This window comes from Coptis chinensis, chromosome 4, assembly GCF_015680905.1.
Source record: "Coptis chinensis isolate HL-2020 chromosome 4, ASM1568090v1, whole genome shotgun sequence".
NCBI lineage: Eukaryota > Viridiplantae > Streptophyta > Magnoliopsida > Ranunculales > Ranunculaceae > Coptis > Coptis chinensis.
The window spans coordinates 26885064-26904626 of record NC_141459.1 but is presented as its reverse complement, the minus strand read 5'-3'; the positions used below and the strand labels follow the sequence as shown (position 1 = coordinate 26904626).

Below are 19563 nucleotides of genomic sequence, written 5' to 3'. Positions count from 1 at the left end.
AAAGGTATCACGGTTATATACCGGAGGAAGTGTCCATGAATAATGACAAATGCATGGGAATGTCGAAAACATTCAGGAGGTCGAAAGAACTTAAGATCGACTAGATCCGAGATCTTGAGATAATGGGTATGGATGCCTTGGGCAAGCTTTGTTTAGGTTGGTGAAGTCGATGCAAACCCCGAGCTTCCATTTTTCTTTGGAATTTTTGTTTCTTTGTAGATTTAAACGAAGTTCATCATGCAACAAATATCATATATAAGTGACAAATTGATAAGCACCCAAAACCGTAATATTAAACCCCGAGAGACATAGCATTTTGGTTAATTATGTGTTTAATAATCATGTAATAATTATATTTTTCGTACTTTTGTAGGTTTCGCAGATTAGCGTGAATATGATAATAAAACATGCATCAAAGAACGGGAATATTGGAATATTTGAAGTCTTCCCCGCCCGGTTGGAAGCCCAAAAAGACAAACTCGCTAGACTAGGCGAAGTTTCCAAAGGAACAAAACTATGTAGAAATGGTTGTCCACATATAAAAAGCGACAAACTTCCAAAGCTCACATCTTTTAAACACCGACGACTTCGGTTGGCAGCGAAACCGCTGAGCAAACCGTGGCAACGAACTCTACACAAAAACAGAAAATTATAAAAATGCCAAAATCGGTGCCGCCACTAGACACTACGTGGACCCACTCTAGGGCCCAAAAAGGCATGACGAGTCAGCAGAGGCAAGTGGCAAGTGATGGTCACAATTTTGTGCCACATTGCAATAGTAAAAGACACGTATCAATATCAATTCAATGTTTGAATTGAATTGAGGAAAGGGACAAAACATAAGGTACAAAAAGACAAAGAACCAAATTAATTCAGATGAAGCCAAAACTTTGTATTTCAGAGTTTTGAATGGATCAATTTGGCAAAAGGACAAAACCAAATATGTGAGGGGGGTCTTCAATATTTCTCCTTTAGCATTTTATGCTTTAGCCTTGCTCATTAGTTAGTTAGCTTTAGTTTATCGTCTGTAGCTTCATTCCAGTAGATACTTTATATTCTGTCATTTTCTCTTCCAGCAGCTTCAATACTGTAAGTTATTTCTTCTTAATAAAAGTCATTTCTTTTCAAGTTTAATTCTTGTCCTACATTTACTTATTTATTGTATACAACAAGTTTAATTATTCCTCCAATGTCGATGAGCTAATCCCCGGGGGAGGGTTATACTGCTCGTGTGAGAATCCGGATTGACACTTTATTGTTCTAGAATCACTGCTTAGGAATTAGGTGTAGATTATATATCCGGTCCCAAAATGATTGAGACTGTCCAAATTTGGAGTGTTATTCCTCCAAAAGCAGGTCTGATAATAAAACATGAGAGAGACCCAAAATGTCTCAATGCGCGACTCTGCAGTGTCGACTGACCCTCCAATTTGTCCAGCTGATGTAGAATCGAACCAGGAGCTGAAATGATAGTCCAGATATGAGATATTAGTTCAACTTCTTATGCTAGTGAAATGAGCCCAGAGATGCGTGTATTTCGCTAGGGATCATTACTCGACGTCGTCTCGGGTTTGTCTATGAACTCGAGACGAATTAGAGCAGTAGTGATGTGGTAGTATAAACTGTTGAAAAATGATTCTTGCATGAGTACGATTAACCCTCTCCCTGTTTCTCCATCTTTGTTTATTTACGTCGAAATCACCGTTAGTAATTTATATTATTTGCATTATAGTTAATTTACTTAAACCAACTAAATAACCTAAAATCCTACTCACCAAAAGTTGTAAATTCAGTTGTAAACCTTACCGAGCCCTAAGGTTTGGACGATCCCTTGCTCGACCTATCCTACCAAACCCATGTGAGTAAGGTAACTTAACTAAACGAACGACTTTGGACTTTGGACTTTGGACTTTGGTCCTCGGACTTTGGACTGTGGACTTTGGACTTTGGACTTAAGTATAAAACCAAAACGTGAAATTAACGTTTTATCAAAAACAATGCCTCAATATGTCACAGTTCAACAAATCACTACTTAAAACACTCACACAATCACCACCAGTTAAGTTCCAAAAACTCTAACAGTGGCTAACCTGTATTTCGAAAGTAGCTACCATATATATATATGCATTACATTCCGGAGATATATATATATATATATATTAGCCAAAATATACTTAAAAATACACGAGCTTGACATTCAACAAATATCATATATAGTTATATACATAACAAATAGATTCCTCAATATATAACTCGCTCAAAAACCAACAAATTAAAACTTAGAGAAACTTAAAAAGATAATAATAAAATAACATAATCACGCACCAGTAGTTTGGACTCGATCACAGATTAACAAATTACAACTTAGAGAAACTAAATATGCCAAAAAAAAAATGAGAGAAACTATCACCACCAGTTCAGTACCAAAAATCATATAAGTTGCTGGCATATGATATGAAAGTAACTACTATATTCATACAATTAATACATTCAAGAAAAAACTTTACACAAAATGTACTGAAAAAAAAAAACCACAAGTTCACTTTCAAGTAAGTTCTTCTGGAGCACCTATTCCACAATCATCATATCATTTTTTGTACAACTTTTAGTGTAACTAAACTAAATGATGAGTTAGTTTTACAAATTATTGTTGAACTGATTTTAATTTCATATCTATAACAACAATGAATTTTTGTAAATGAATCGAATGATGAAGATATCAACACAACGAAACAAAAAGATGACACATTTTTTTTTTATTCCATGTGAACTAACTATTAAAAATGGAAAATATAATTGGTTGTGAGAGATGAGTTATTCAAATGAAGAAGAGAAAGATATGGGGAAATGAAAATCGAAAAATGGAGAAGGTGAGTGATAAGAGAGGGATTGAAAGAACTAATGGTAAGAAATATAAGAAGAAAATGAGATATCTAGTTGTTCAATTATTTCAGCCTAACAGTTTTCTCGCCAAATTCCTTATGGCCTTTGTCATGTTACATGTGAGGGACTGACAAACTCACTTACACTGTATAGCAGCAATTCTTTACTACTGTACCTTGACTTTATCATTATCCGATCCACTGATGAAATTTGGGAACGACAAGATGGCTTGGAATTTTGGTTTTGTTAGATTGATGGAATGAGTTTGTAAAAAAGAAATTTTTTGCTATTTTAATGGATAATGGATGTTATTATTTTAAGGAAGATGGATTTTGTTATTTTAATATTTTCTTGTTTATATATTTTTTTGCATTTTGATTTAATTTATTATCTAATTTATTTTTGTACTTCATTTTTAGTAATGTTAATTGCCTAAAAAATCAAAAACCAAACTCAAAAATCAAAACTCATTATGAATGGTCTATCCTGATTGTAATGATCTCCATGAAATCAAATGGTTATTAGAAATTAACATGTCTAAATCATGAGAGGACAAGGAGAGAGAAAAGTGTAAGAGGGGAGAAAATTTATTTTTTTGAAACTGGTCAAATCATGTAGGGACAACCAATGTTATCAGACCTGGCCCGGCCGAGTGGGTTGACTGGGTAAACTGGCAAACCGGTTCCCTAACTGGGCTGGGTTGATAATTAGATCGTTTAAGCATTTAACCTAGTGCTGAACCGGTTAACTCAGGGACAACCAGTGTTATCAGACCCGGCCCAGCCCGGTAGGTTGACCTGGTAAACCAGCAAACCGGTTCCCTAACCGGGCTGGGTTGATAATTAGATCATTTAAGCATTTAACCCAGTGCTGAATAATTAGATGGTTTTATTTCAAAGACATTTAACCGGGCGAGCCAATCTGCTGACTGTGGTATTTTTAGAATTCAAAATTAAAATGTTTATGGGCAATCTCGAACCTTGGTTCCCAAGCACATCAATCAACTTTCACACATCAAGATATACCAACTTATCACTCAACTATTACTAATTATTGGTTATGTATAAATTTATATACTATATAGTCTAAATAGTGACCCACTGGTTCAACCAGTGAACCACTGGTCCAACCACTAACCCAGTGACCCAAACCCTTCACCGGGTTGACTTTCGGGCTAGGTTTGATAACACTGGGGACAACAACTACAGAAGAGAGAGAATCGGTTGCAGTAGAGAGAGAACTTTTACTGTTTAAAATTGAAGCGCAAAAAAGAAAAAGTTGTCTCTTGTCTAAATTACAAAAACAATGAAAAAGTTGCTGATAGTAGGTCTATAAATTGCTATTTCTAGATTTCAAAGTTAGCTAATTGTGCATGTATAAATTACTATAACATTTTTCATTTTATGAGGGTCAAAATCTAACGGTCAACAGTCGCCAGTCCGTATCGCTAAGAGAATCTAACGGGTTATTGTAATTTCTCATGTCAATATTAAAAGTACAAATAGGAGAGAGAGAGAGAGAGAGAGAAAGAGTATTGCAAGGAATGGTAAAATGGTCAAAAACCCATTGAATGAGTCAAAATTAAAGATTGTGGCCGGTTGGAACACAATGTGTTATCATGGCCATCAAGAATTTACCCTTTAGCTTAATCATGTATACCTAGGTGTATTATTTTTTAAAACCAAATTGGCAGAAGAGACGGCAGGTGCAAAATTATTTCACACATGCATAAACAATTGGTGCAGACATATACATGGCTGTCGTTTTGTTGTTGTTGTAGATTGAGCAATCACTCTCCATTTCTAGAGAGGGTAAGCTTAGATATCTATCTCTCCACTAAATTATTTTCTTTAAAAGCCAATTATTATATTATTCTAATGTCATCATTCTCAATTTTTTTATTTGGAAATTGCATATTAATAGTATTAATGTACGACGATGCCAATATATTGAAAGATTTTGTGATGATGCCTTAATTCTTAAAGTATTACTCAGTGATTGCATAGTAAAAAATCAACTCGGTTTATCTGTTGATGAAGTTTAAATGTACTACACCATGCTCTTTAGTTTTCATTAATGTTTTAGTTCTTCATTGTCGTCTCTTCCTGAAGGTTGTACCATCACCAGTGATGACTAGCAGCCAAGAAGAAATGACACTAGACAGAGTACGTTTATATATTCTTTGGCTGGGGAGACTTTGATTGCCATACAATTTATATTAAGAGTTCATTTATGAAGGATTTGGATCCTATTTATTTATTGGCAAAAAGTGTTTATTAGTCAAAAAACATTTTTAAAAAATAAATGCATTTAGTGTCTATTTTTAAAAAAAATTGTCTTTTCTCCAAAAAAACATTTATTGATCTGAAAAACTCGTTTTATGATAATTAGGTAAAACTTGTTTTTGTTTTTTAAGACAAAAAACTGTTTTTTCTTCTCTCTCTCATCTGCCCCAAAGGCAAAGTGATGGCCCCGTTATTTTCTCCAAATAAAACTCTTTTTTTTTTATTAGATCTCGATCTCTCACTCGAATAGCATCTCTCACTCGATTTTTAAAGGTAAGAATATCCTAAAAACGCAATTTTTTTTTTGTTTGAATCCATTATACATGATTTGCATCTATGGATCTATATAATCTCAACCATCACACACTTGCACAGTAGGGCAGGGATCGGGTCGGGTTCGGGTTAGATATGGCTATATCCAAATCCGAATCCGAATTCAAATAGTTTTACAATATCATAATCCTGAACCTGACCCGATCAGATAACACTAAAAATTCAAAAAAACCCCCAAAATTATATCTGAACCCGAACCCAAACCCGAACTCGAACCTAACATACCCCGAACCCGAACCGAATAAATAAACGGATATGAAAATGCACCCAAACCCGATGTATTTAGTAATTAGGTAGGATTCGGGTCTACCCCACCGATTTCATGCCCTATTGCACAATATTTTCATTTACTTAAATGGCCTGCTCTATAAGGATGCAAAAGATTGCAGAGTAACTAATGAAGGAAACATGATTCGATTTTGCTGTTTCAGGGGGGATGTGGCTTAACAATGAGTTTGGTAGTGAAATCATGGTATTTGCATAGAGCAGGGCTCCAGTGTATGAGAAGTGGCTATATTGGAGGAAGGTATTTTGAAGAAATTAAGTTACTTCCATTTGAAATTAAGTTTCTATCGACATACTTGAAGACACACAAGAGGTAAGGGCAAATGGTGAGTCTTTGCCTTTACAGGGTGAACCAGTTATACAAGGAGAAGAGTCTGTGCATTCACTTGATCACGAGCGAAATGTTACTAGAGATGCAAATAAGGGAAGAGAAACAACTAATGCTAAGCGAAAGGTTTCCAATATTAGTGAATTGTTTGAAGCTGTAACAAAGTTAGCTGAGGCACATTGGTTTAGGGCATCTTATTTTTATCGGTTGATGATCCTTATAGCTTGAACATATGTATTACTACGTTAGAGGAATTGGAAGGCATTGAAGAAGAAGAGATCAATGATGCAATAGAATTGTTTGAAAAACCTCATGCTAGGGAAGTATTTATGTCTCTTAAGCCACATCGTCGTTTAAATTGGCTAAGGAGGGAGCTTTCTCGACCAACTATGGTTTAGAACGATTATGTTATATATGTTTAGAACGATTGTGACGTTCCATCTTTTTTTTATTATCTTGGTGGTTTTGTATTTACCTTTTTATGGTGTTTAAATTCTTAATGGTATTGTTCATTGTCTGGATGTCGAATTCTTAGTGGTATTGTTCACTGTGTGGATGCCATAATCTTGCAAGTATTTTTTGTAGCACAAATTTATATATGTTGTATGTTATTGAATAATAATGAGTATTATTAACATGTGGGATATTTTTCAATTATGGATTTCAATGATGAGCTAGATGAAATTGAAGAATGCCTCATAGAACAGGCGATTGCATATGCTATTGGTATAATTGGAAGGCGCTTTGACAAGCAACCTTGTAATGATTCTATGCTTAGTGGTGGTGCCTATATGAATGAGGTTTTAGAGGGGCACAATGATCGATGCCGTCAGAATGTTCCGTATGGATAAGCCTGTTTTTGTGAAATTTTGCAAGATTTTCAAAGATAAAGAGTTGCTACAAGATTCTTTTACTATTAGTGTACAAGAACAAGTAGGAATCTTTTTATATATTATGGGTCATTGTGCGTCAAATCGGATTTGTCAAGAACGATTTCAGCATTCCGGTGAAACAATTAGATGCCATTTTCACAATGTTCTAAATGCAATTTTATCATTAATTATCAGAAGAATTCATTCACCCTCCTACAACTAATACGCCTCCTGAGATTCAAAACAGTGAAAGGTTTTTTTCCTTTTTTCAAGGTAATTTATAAACATTGTTTTTAGTTTAAAGTCATGTGTTTTTTGTTTGGTATTATGTATCTGACATGATTGACTATTTGAAAATTATAGGATTGCATTGGGGCTTTGGATAGTATATACTCACATACCTGCTAATCTTCCACTAAATCAACAAGTTAGCTTTCGTAATAGAAAAAACAATATCACACAAAATGTTTTGGTGGCTTGTACTTTTGACATGCAAATTGGCTATGTATATGCCGGTTGGGAAGGCTCCACAGCTGATGCACGTGTGCTAAAATCTGCACTGGAAGACCCAGATGCTAGATTTCCTCACCCACCTGAAGGTATATATGTTTATGTTGATTTCTAATTTATTTCATATGCATTCCACATTATCATATAATTATTTACTTACTTCTAATTTTGTTCATGAACTAGGCAAGTATTATGTTGTTGATGCTGGGTATGCAAATACAAAAGGGTTTTCGGCTCCTTATCGAAAAGTTCGATATCATTTGCAAGATTACAGAGGGAGCAAAAATCCACTAAGAACTAAAAAAGAGTTGTACAACCATATACATTCATCTCTTAGAAATGTCTTTGAGCGTTGTTTTGGAGTTCTTAAATCTCGATTTCTGATACTTAAATTTGTGCCAACCTATCCATTTGAGACGCAACGTGATATTGTATTTGCAGGATGTGTGTTACACAACTACATTCGTCTGGAAGGGAAAAATGATTGGATTTTCACTAAGTATGAAAATATGGTAGATGAAAACGTCCCAAGTGAAGAAAATGACCAAGTGGAGGTGGTTGCATCACGACCAAGTGAGCGTGTTCAAAGAGTTAACCAACGTTAAGCTTCATTACTAAGGGATTCAATTGCACACGACTTATGGAGTGCAAGAGATTAAGCATATTACTAATCAATCAATTTTATGATATGGGGTTGTTTTTAACTTTTATATAACTTGAACGGTTTGTAATAACTTTTTTTATTGTATTATCTAAGCGAGTTTAGTTTATTAAGATTGGCTATTTTTTCCACGCACAAATTTGGACTTTAAATAAATACGTTTGGTTCCTATTAATTGTGTTGATTTTTGGTTTTTATACTATTTTGATCCACAAGCTTTGGTAATACCCGACTAATCATATATTCATTCAAACTGACATGGGCAGCCATATCCTTATCAAAATCACAACTTTGATTGCAATAATGGGAGTTATTTTTTTTCATCCCGCTCTCACGCAAAATCAACTGTTGTGACACGATCTCCATTTTATGCTCTTCCTTCATCCAAATCTATATAACAAATAAGGGTGGTGTGGGCCCAGGGCCTCCATCCTATTGTCCAAACACCTTCTCAACATTTCATGATGTTTGTGACATGGATAATCCTAGTTTTTTAAGGGTTTGTGTAATTTGTTAAACTAAATTAGTACCATGAGATCTATCCACAAATCACCCAAAAGTCAACATTTGCAGCTGGACTTCTAAACTGTTGGGCCTCCAAATTTGACATGGTACTACACAATTGGCTGGATTTTTTGGGTGGGCAATTGGGCTTTTTTCATCGGGCTTCTGCTTGGATGCGCGTTGGGGGCGCCGAAGGCGCGAGTATTTGTGTCATACGGGGCGGATGCGCATTGGGGGCGTCGAAGGCTGCACATCCGTCGTGGGGCGGATGCACATCGGGACCGCGTACCTTTGGCGCGCGTGATCGTGTCGTCGCAGACAAAGGCAAATACTAGTAACACAATAAAGTTGTACAATTTTATTTTCAGCATACATTTTCCTTTTTTTGGATTTTTTAACATAAATTTTACTTCTGCAGATTTCAGTGAAGCACGGTAACTGGTGTCGAATATATATTGTTGTTTTCTGTAAGTGTGCACAAAAGGGGAGTGATGAGGCTTAATAATGACGAGTAATTAGTAATGATTATTGTATCCTTCATACAATGAAAAACTGATGATATAGAGACACGAGAACTCTCTCTTTAGGTTGAGTCCAATGGTGCATCACCCTCTATCTCCATTTCACCAAAAAACAATGTTTTGAGGATGGGGAGTCAATTTTGGTGTCCAATGGTTCGGACCATTCTACGCCACTTCGACCGGCGCGGAATTAAAATAAATGCATTCCACGCCACTTCAAGTGGAGCCGTTTGGGATTTTACAAACCATGCCACTTCAAATGGCGCGGTATGAAATTGAAAAATGCATTCCACGCCACTTCAAGTGGTGCCGTTTGGGTTTTTACAAACCACGCCATTTCAACTCACGTGGAATGCACTCTCTATTCCTCAATATTACTCTCTATATATGGAGAGTATTATGGAGATAAAGGGCAAAAACCACCGCCACTCCCTCCACTTTTAAGGGAATGGAGAGCCATTGCACCCAGCCTTAGAGTAAGGCCATCTTCATCATCTCTTCAGAGTAATCTTTTCAAGCATCAAACCATGCAGAGAAGAGGAGGAAAATATCCCCACCACCAATGGTCATATATTCAATGCTACAAACTCTTTTTAGTTTATAATTTTTTAGTTTTTTTTTTGGTAACAAATTGTTTAATACTGGGATGTGTACAAATTATTAAACCTTATAATTCTCCCTAGTGGTGTCAAATGGGCTGGGCCGGGCTAGGCCGGCCCTCAAACAATGAAGCCCTCATGCTTTGAGGGCCGAACCAGCCCTACCCTCATTTATATCTAGGGCCGGGTCAGGTCGGGCCAATGCTTAAATCTTGAAGCCTTTACCCGCCCCTCAACCCTCTCGAGAGAGGCATGAAGGGCCGAGCTTGAGGGCCAAACGTGAGGGCCGAATACTATGTTATACATTTGACTTACAAAATAAATTTAGAAACATTAGTTAAAAATGATAAAATCGAATGCACATTGCACTTCACAATTAAACCTTCAAACCACTAAAAAAACTTGTTAAAGTTGTATTAGTCAATTAAGATCAGTTAAATTCATTTTATAAAATATTATAATGAACTTATAAGGTTGGCAAACTTAATGGATAAACGTTCTTTTAAGTGATTTTTAGCATATTAATGTTAAAATAAAATATATTATAAAAAATTATTAAAATATATGTAATAAATGTTGAGGGCCTAATGAGGGTCGGGCTTAAGTTTCAAAGTCTAGGCCCTTACCCTCCCCTCAAAGGCTTGAGGGTCGGGTTGGCCCTGCCCACGAATGTGTGAGGGTCTCATTTTGAGGGCTTTTTCGGCCCATGGGCCGGGTCGGGGTGGGCGGGCTAAGGGTTTGAGGGCCATTTTGACACCCCTAATTCTCCCTACACCATACCTGTTTCAATGTTCCCTTCACAATCAGCATTTTTTTACTTCTAAAAGCAGGTCCATGCGGGTTTCTAAGGCTAGTTAAAATAAAGGAAGAAACTAAGAATTCGTAATGACTTATGGGTATTGTAAATGTTCATTTTGTGTTTGACCTGATCAACCTATGAGAATAGGGAATAGATGAGATTGATGATGATATGACTGAGTTCAAATAATCGAACTGGCTACGTATTTAGTTCTCCAGTGAACTAGAATCAAGTCAAACGTAGTTCATGTTGAGTGATTGAATTGGAGATTGAGAGAATATGAGCATAGAGCTCCCCCTTCCTTTGGTAGTTCCCTCGTGATTTATAGCATATGACTTTTGGTCCATCCCCTTTAATGTGGGACTTAAATGAGCTTAAATGGAGGATAAATGAGTACATAGCTGATGTTACAGAATTGTTGTAACGACTGTCTTTCCTCCTCTGAGCGTTACGAGACCTGGCTGAGGACCTAATATGAGCGACCTGGCTGAACGACCTGATATGAGTAACCTACCTGAGGACCTGATATGACGGACCTAGCTGAGGTCTTGATTTGGTTCTGTGATGAGTTGTGTTGGACACGTGTATAATATACATTGGTTGTGTATATTTTCCCTCGCATAGTCCCTCTCATTAAGTCGTTCCTATTCTGTAGGACGATCTAATAAGAGATTAATTCTACACGTGGGAAGCACGCAGGGTACATAATGATTGAAGATGCAAGTGATGCGCTGCTTTGATAGGTATTGAATTGATCATAGAAGTGTAGGTCCTCAATTAGTAAGAAGATTGTTGCTCAAGAGAGCTTTCTGATTTCTGCACTGAATTGACCCTAGAGGTATATAGGTCCTCAATTAGTGAGAAAATTGTAGCTCAAGAGAGCGTTCTGATTTCTGCACTAAATTGACCCTAGAGGTGTAGGTCCTCAATTAGTGAGAAGATTGTAGCTCAAGCTAGCGCTCTGATTTATGCACTGAATTAACCCTAGAGGTATAGGTCCTCAATTAGTGAGAAGATTGTAGCTCAAGAGAGCGTTCTGATTTTGAGATCGTGGTTGATATATAACTAGCCTTGAATTGGCGTGACTATAGCTAGCCCCAGTTTTGGAGCTTGATTGACCTGTTTAGATGGCAATAACTAGCCCCACTTCGGAGATGGTTGTGGCTATCCCCCATTTTGGAGTTTGATTGACTTGCACTAGATCGAACTAATATCCAAAATGAATTAGAACAAATAAATGGTAATTTGGAGATAAATTGAGCATTGAGCTCAACTCGTAGTTGGATTGTACTTGCGCATATGGCTATTGCGAGCTCCCGTTCACAGTGCAATCGACCTATGATGGATCGAGCTAGTTTGCTCTTTCTGTCTAGCACAGCTTTCTAGCCCCTAGTTTTGGGTTCAACTCCACTTGATCATGAAAATTGATTTAGACGCTTGCAATTAGGTGGCACAATGTGCGTGACGACCTGGCTGACGGTTTTGATATAAGTGACCTGGCTGAGGTCTTGATATGAGCCACCTGGCTGAAGTCTTTATATGCGTGATACATTTTCAACATTTTTTGAACTATATGGGTGGCATCGCGCTTGACTGTGCTTTGATCAATTCTTTGAGAGAGCTCGTTGATTTGCTGGTTCACTTCGTTGATGCCGTCCTCGACAGTGATACCATTCGGGCTCTGGGCTACGACCTGGTTTTTTAGTGTCAGGTTCTCCTGTCGCAGGAGGGTGATACTGTCATTTATTGATCCCAACTGGCTAGCCAAGTTCTTTATTTGCTCCTGTATGCTTTCCATGCTTTGTGGGCTTGAGGTGTTTAGATTTGAAGATTGTTGTTTTCTCAAGAAATCAAGCCATAGATAGCACCAATGTAAACCTCATAGGTTGTTACATTGGTTGTGGTCTTTATATGCGTGACCTGGCTAAGGTATTGATATGAGCCACCTGGCTGAGGTCTTTATATGTGTGACCTGGCTAAGGTCTTGATATGAGCCACCTGGCTGAGGTCTTTATATGCGCGACCTAGCTGAGGTCTTGATATGAGCGACCTGGCTATGAGGTCTTTATATGTGTGACCTGGCTGAGGTCGTGATATGAGTAACCTGGCTGAGGTCTTGATATAAGTGACAAGGCTGAGGTTTTTATATGCGTGAACTTGCTGAGGTCTTGATATGTATTCTAGCAATGGCTAGAGCACGCTCATAGTATAAATAGTGTGTGAACTGGTCTCGGCTATTTTTCAAGTTATGGCGGACCATAAAACCGTGGTTGCCGCTATTCTACGATTATTTAATGTACAAAAAAAAAATTATAATCTGAATCCAAAAGTGAAACAGATATAGGAAATGAGCCTTGCTTATCTGATTTAGTAATATTGTAGTTGCTAATTTTCGTTGAGTAATCCATTCACGGCTTTTGATCCACGTTTTATGGTCTTGGAAATTTAAGGTTCTTGATAGTTGTTTGAAGAAATAGAATTTTGAGTAGGTGAATTTCCAAGAAATTCGACCCACAGACGGCGCCAATATAAATGTTCATTTTGTGTTTGGCCTGATCAACCTATGAGAATAGAGAATAGATGAGATTGGTGATGATATGACTGAGTTTGAATGATTAAACAGCATACGTATCCAGTTCTCCGACAAACTGGAATCAAATCAGACGTAGTTCATATTGAGTGATTGAGTTGGAGATGGAGAGAATGTGAGCATAGAGCTCCCCCTTCTTTTGGTAGTTCCCTCATGATTTATAGCATGTGATCTTTAGTACATCCCCTTTAATGTGGGACTTGAATGAGCTTAAATGGAGAATAAATGAGTGCATGGCTGCTGTTATAAAATTACTGTAACGACTATCTTTCCTCCTCTGAGCATTGCGAGACCTGGCTGAGGACCTGGCTAAGCGACCTAATATGAGCGACCTGGCTGAGTGGCTTGATATGAGTGACCTGGCTGAGGTCTTGATAGAGTGATCTGGCTGAAGTCTTGATATGGTTTTGTGATGAGTTGTGCTGGACACATATATAATATACATTGGTTGTATAGTGTATATATTAGTCCCTCACAGATATGTCACTTAAAGTAAACTCTAAGCGCGTTTACTGTTGCATGTTGTGAGCGAAATCAGCTTCTAGCTTAGAGAGCTTCATGGTTGGTAACTTGGTATGGATGCTTGCACGTGAGATGGGAGATACACCTAACACGTACCGACTTCTTCACCTGAGTAAACTCTAACACGTATGGATGCTTACCACTTCTTTATCGTTTTGCTACTACCATTTTCAAAAGAGATGCAACCATTCCCGGTCCATTGATTATCTGAACGCACCGTGTCGATGGAACAGTGCTACTACTAGTCAATTTTATTGCAGTATTGGACTAAGCGAATTTGCATTAGCCATGGTGGTGGGCTTTTCTTTTTGAAAAATATGGACTTAAGATCTACCATTCCGCATGAGCTATATATAGTTGGCTGGTAGCACGTGATGTGGGAGTTAAGTATAGAAACACTGTTAACATATCGACATTAGACCAAAAAACCATAAACACAAGGCTATATATCTTAGTAACAATTTTTTCTCCTTCCCTATACACCCATTAGAACAACAAAATAAAGTTCTTCTTCTCTACACTTGTTGTTAGTATCATTTGATTGAAATTGTCTCTCATTTCTTTCATATTTTCTTGAATCATGGTACCAGAGGGTGAAACTGTTTGTGTCACTGGCGCTGCTGGTTTTATAGGATCATGGCTGGTCATGAGGCTTCTTGAACGAGGTTACCTCGTCAAGGCTACCGTGCGGGATCCTGGTTGTTGTTTATTTCCCTAAAATGAGCTTCAGTATACGTCTCAATAGTTCACTCTATCAATATGCTATCATATTCATATTTTAGATAACAGACTTCATTCTGATTTTGCTTAGAAGAAAGACAAATGTGTGGAACATGAAAAGAATTGGATTCTATTACTTATAAACTTTTAAGTTATAAAGAGTGAAATCAAAATATCCTCTGGCGTGTTACAGACTACAAAATTAAGGAGTACAAATACATATTTTGACAGAATTTTCGATAGCATCAAGATCCACACCATAGAGGGGTATATCGGTTTACCGCTCATGTATCGTGATATTTTCGATATACATAGGAAGAATTTGTTTTATGTCTTACTCGAAGGAGCTATGCATAAAATGATGTATCCTGCCGGAAATCTTAACTTTGGAAAACTTAATTTTAAGCATTTTTTATTTCATTTTTGAAAACTAGGCCTTAGCTAGGAGTCGACAGGCCAGGAAACTTCCATTACCATGGACGTCGGTTATCTAACAGTCTAACCCCTTTTCTTTCTTTGTTTTCCTCTTTTTATTGAATGTTGCATGTAATGTTTTTCTCATGCTGGATCTATAACATTCGATTTGGACTTCTACATACTATGATAGCTATAATAAATGTTATTTTTTCCTTCTCAATCATTAGCACCTATAACAAAATTTTGATTTCACTTTATCTTGCCAAGTAGATTGGTTAAACATCTCATTTGTCTACGTTGATTGTTAGATAACATAAAAAAGGTGAAGCATCTGCTAGATTTGCCAAATGCTAAGACAAACTTGACCCTATGGAAAGCGGACCTTGTGAACGAAGGAAGCTTCGATGATGCTATAAAAGGTTGCCGCGGAGTGTTTCATGTAGCCACTCCAATGGATTTTGAGTCCAAGGACCCAGAGGTAATCAGAGATTGCAAATAAATATCACGCAATTACGGTAGACCATGGGCTTATCACACATATTTACTTTGATATGATTTGGTTGCAGAATGAAGTTATTAAGCCAACAATTGAAGGGATGCTAAACATCATGAGGTCATGTGTTAAGGCCAAAACTGTTAGGAGACTGGTTTTCACTTCCTCTGCAGGAACTGTCAATGTTCAGGAACACCAGCAGCCGGCTTACGATGAGAATTGCTGGACTGATATCGAATTTTGCAGGACTAAAAAATGACGGGATGGGTTTGTCACTTCGCTTTCTTTAATTTCTAATCGTATGCCATGAATCATGCTAAAATAATGGAAATTGGCGTGTTCAGAATGATAGTTAGGCTCAAGGGAGTTTAGTTTAGACGTAGCCGACAAATATTACTCATTGCCCATTAGTTTTGAGTTGGATGCTCCAAATTTTAATAATTGTCACATGCCTATATATGACAATTGATCCACTAGTTAAGGAGGGCGCTTTTCCGCCCAAAAAAAGAAAAACAAAAAGAATTACATGGATATATCATTGAGATAGATATAATACATATATAGTTACCGCATTAGGCATCTCATTTCCGATTGGTGTTGTTACTGTCTTGACTCTTGAATTATGAGAAAAAGAATAATGAAAGAAGTGTAAGCTACAAATCTTGGAAGCACAAATCTTAAAAGATTTAGATTGCCAAATGGAACCTAATAATTATACAGACGAGTCAAAAATTATTTTGAGCGGACAAAAGAGACATCTTTGGGTTGTATATTGGTAGGTGGCTCACTGGCTCAAATGCCTGGGTAGGACATTTTTGGTCAGTACGTTGAAACGGTATGCAATATAATGAATCCGTTTAGAGTACGTCCAAGGGGTCCAATATGGCAATATATTCTAGCCCACTTACAATCTTAAGTCTATTATTGTTTTATTATAGAAAAAAAAACTCACTATTTTACATTGGAAAATTGGAAATTAGAAAATTGTATTAAACCCTTTTATTTTCCTAACGCCTTCTCCAATAAATAAACAAACACGCCTCCATAACTAATTAAACTTTTTCAACACCTTATGACAATTTATCAAATTGAAGCCAACACTTCAATATTATTTCTATCATTCTTTTGTCTTATTTGGTTTTTCTATATTGTTTAATTTGGTGTAGAATTTTCTCTCTCTCTTGTGTAATTCTTTGTTAAATAAATCTATTGAAATTTCAAGTTTGTGACATTGTTGTTTGGCTATGATCTGCTACGATGTTATAGGTGTAGGACATTTTTTTATTCTTCCACTCTTCCTCATGTATTTATAGTGTTGTGTCTTAGATCTCTCGGATCTCCCTCACAACACTCCTATGTTTCTACTTCACTTTGTATTTCTGTTCTTTTTATCAATAAAATTCAATTAAAAAAAAAGTTTGTGAAGAGACGATTCAAGAAAGAATAAAGAAAATTTTATGATTAATTTTGACAATAATTGTTACCTTCTAAATTTTTTGTTATAAAAAAAAAAAATGTTTGTGGGGGGAGACTATTCAAGAAAGAAAAAAGAAAATGTTATGATCAATTTTTACAATAATTGTTATCTTCTAAATTTTTTGTTATAAAAAAAAATGTTTGTGAGAGAGACTATTCAAGAAAGAAAAAAAGAAATGTTAGGATCAATTTTTACAATAATTGTTATCTTCTAAATTTTTTGTTAAATAAACTAGGCGTTTGCATTCATATGAAATAACGTAAACAAATCATATCGATCTATAAGATGTAACAATTTTATTGGAACTTTGCTTAGGATCCCCCAATTGGCTTGAACCGGCCTGTGTGGGCACTTGTGATATTAGGGGTCAAATGTTATTAAAATTGCAAGGACACAAAACATCGAGCCTAGGAACTAATACATGGCCTTACAACAGGTTATGGTAAATAATCTACTAATGTCAAAAGGTTACATACTTAAAAATGATTTAGATTTATGGTAAACTTAGTTTTGATTTCTCTGATAAATTGCTATGTATGCTTTCAAGTGCTTGAACTGATCGAAGCCCTTTGTTCATGGTTTATCAGATGTATTTTGTCTCCAAGACTTTGGCAGAAAAGGCAGCTTGGGACTTCGCCAAACAAAACAATATAGATTTCATCAGCATCATACCCGTCCTTGTCGTTGGCCCGTTTCTAATGTCATCTATGCCTCCCAGCCTAATAACTGCACTTTCACCAATTACCAGTATGGTTCAACATCTTCATCTTTTGTATTTTCAATCACTGATCAATTATAACTTAACTATCGCTGTATGAAAGCAACATGGACGTTTAAATCCTACTGATGGTTCCGCAGGAAACGAGGCACATTACTCAATACTAAAACAAATTCAGTTGGTACATATTGATGACCTTTGTAATGCTCATATACTCTTGCTTGAGCATCCGGAAGCAAAGGGTAGATATATTTGCTCCGCCTATAACGCCACTATCTATGATGTTGCTAGTATGCTAAAAGAAAAATTCCCAGAGTATAATGTCCCTACCAAGTGAGTCTCATTTCGTTCAACAGTTTTCTCGTCGCAACTTTGTTTGTATATAATTGGATAGTTATAAATGAACCTGCAAGTCTCCAAAATATCTGAATCTAATTTGAATGTTGTCTTTCTGGGAATTAACAGGTTCAAAGACATTGATGAAAACTTACAGGCAGTAGTGTTCTCTTCTAAGAAACTCATGGACCTTGGATTCGAGTACAAGTACAGCAAGGAGGACATGTTTGTAGAGGCAGTTACTTCATGTAGGGAAAAGGGGTTGCTTCTCCTTTGCACTGAGACCCAGGTAAATGATGAAAGCAGCTTGCTCGAAAGTAGGAAACAAGAAGCAGAAATAGAAAACAAGAAACAAGCAAACTTCTAAAAAGAATCAACCAAATCATCGAAGGTGGTTCAGAGTAAAGCTTATTTCTGCCAATTTTTCTTAGCGGGTAATCCGGGTATAGGCTATTGGCATGCTGCTTGCCTGCTTATGAAGGTTTCAGGAGATAAAATATGTAATGCATGGCCTTAAAATTGGTAACTGTAGAAGGTTATTTGCAAGAGTCAAATGTTTTACTCTTTAAGAGAAGAAGTTTTCGAGTAATTATTTTTTTTGGGGGGCGTCTTGAAATTTTGAAAAGTTCACAGACTTAAGCACGAGGTTGACATAGTAAAAGATAAGTAGTTCCTCATATAAAAACCAACGTTAAGGGATGACACCTTAAGCTACACTTAAGCACGACTGATGAAGGCCATAATTCAAAACCTAATGTTCCAATGTGCTAATGTGCCTATGTTATATTTTCTCTACTAAAGTTAATTTTGAGTCTGACTGAGTTTGTTTGTGTCAAATTAATCTCGGTGTCCATAAAATCAAAAGTAATTTCACCCCAAGTCTATCTTGAATTTTAATTACGGATTTAAAGAAAAAAAAATGTGTTGACATCAGCAATAATGTAAATTTAAATTTAAATTTTTACATATGTAAAATACAAAATTTAAATTTACATAGATAAAGAAAACTGTGTGATTTTATATTTTCATATGATGACATTAGCCCTGTTTGTCCTTCAGCCGAAATTATTAGTGAAGATTGATGATGATCAGCACAGTTTTTCTTAAATTCATAATTAAAATTTAGGTTGAACTTAGGGCGAAATTATTATTGGGCTTTATCCTTGTGCTGTAATCCCTACTGCATTAGACTTATTGCTTCAGAAAGTTCTAGGATTAAAGTGGGAGTGCCGCGATCCCTACTACCTTAGACTTATTGCTTCAGAAAGTTCTAGGATTAAAGTGGCAGTGTGGGACTTAAACAAGACTAGAAATTACAGAGTACAACTTGCGAATTTTATTAATTTGTAGGCATAGATGACTCCAACTTTCTGTAATTTTCTCCAAATTTTGATGAAAGATTTTAAATCCTAAAACGATGAAGATCAGACACAACTTTTATGACATCCAGCTGCAAAGTTAAAGATAAGCTAAACTCCCCAGAGTTCCCCCAGCAGTTTTAGGCCCTTATTAAACGGAAAACTTCCAGTGAACGACAGAAAATTGAAGTAACAATTCTGGAGATAAAATTTAACAAACTCAGCGCGATATAGCTGGATCCGGTCATGACCAAAAGCTGTTTCAAGCAATTTGCCTAAGAGGACAGAACTTGAAAAGTTGTCATACATGGAGTGATTGAATATACAACCTTCAAGTTAACACTTAAAGCAG

The 19563-nt window shown here is 36.4% G+C and overlaps 1 protein-coding gene and 1 long non-coding RNA gene across 2 annotated transcripts; one reads left to right on the top strand and one right to left on the bottom strand.

Moving 5' to 3' along the window:
- Nucleotides 1-14094: 14094 nt before the first annotated feature.
- On the top strand, nucleotides 14095-18487 carry LOC147502961 (dihydroflavonol 4-reductase-like). Its single transcript, XM_086607772.1, is given in 7 exon segments — nucleotides 14095-14390; nucleotides 15138-15307; nucleotides 15396-15570; nucleotides 15573-15589; nucleotides 17387-17546; nucleotides 17658-17850; nucleotides 17983-18487. Coding segments are annotated over 7 exon segments (1071 nt in total). The 5' UTR covers nucleotides 14095-14272; the 3' UTR covers nucleotides 18221-18487.
- LOC147502962 (uncharacterized) lies at nucleotides 16249-17413 on the bottom strand. The gene is made up of 2 exons (XR_015221870.1): nucleotides 17276-17413; nucleotides 16249-17225 (listed from the first exon to the last, which is right to left on the bottom strand). It is a non-coding gene; the product is annotated as an uncharacterized LOC147502962 (long non-coding RNA).
- Nucleotides 18488-19563: the final 1076 nt, after the last annotated feature.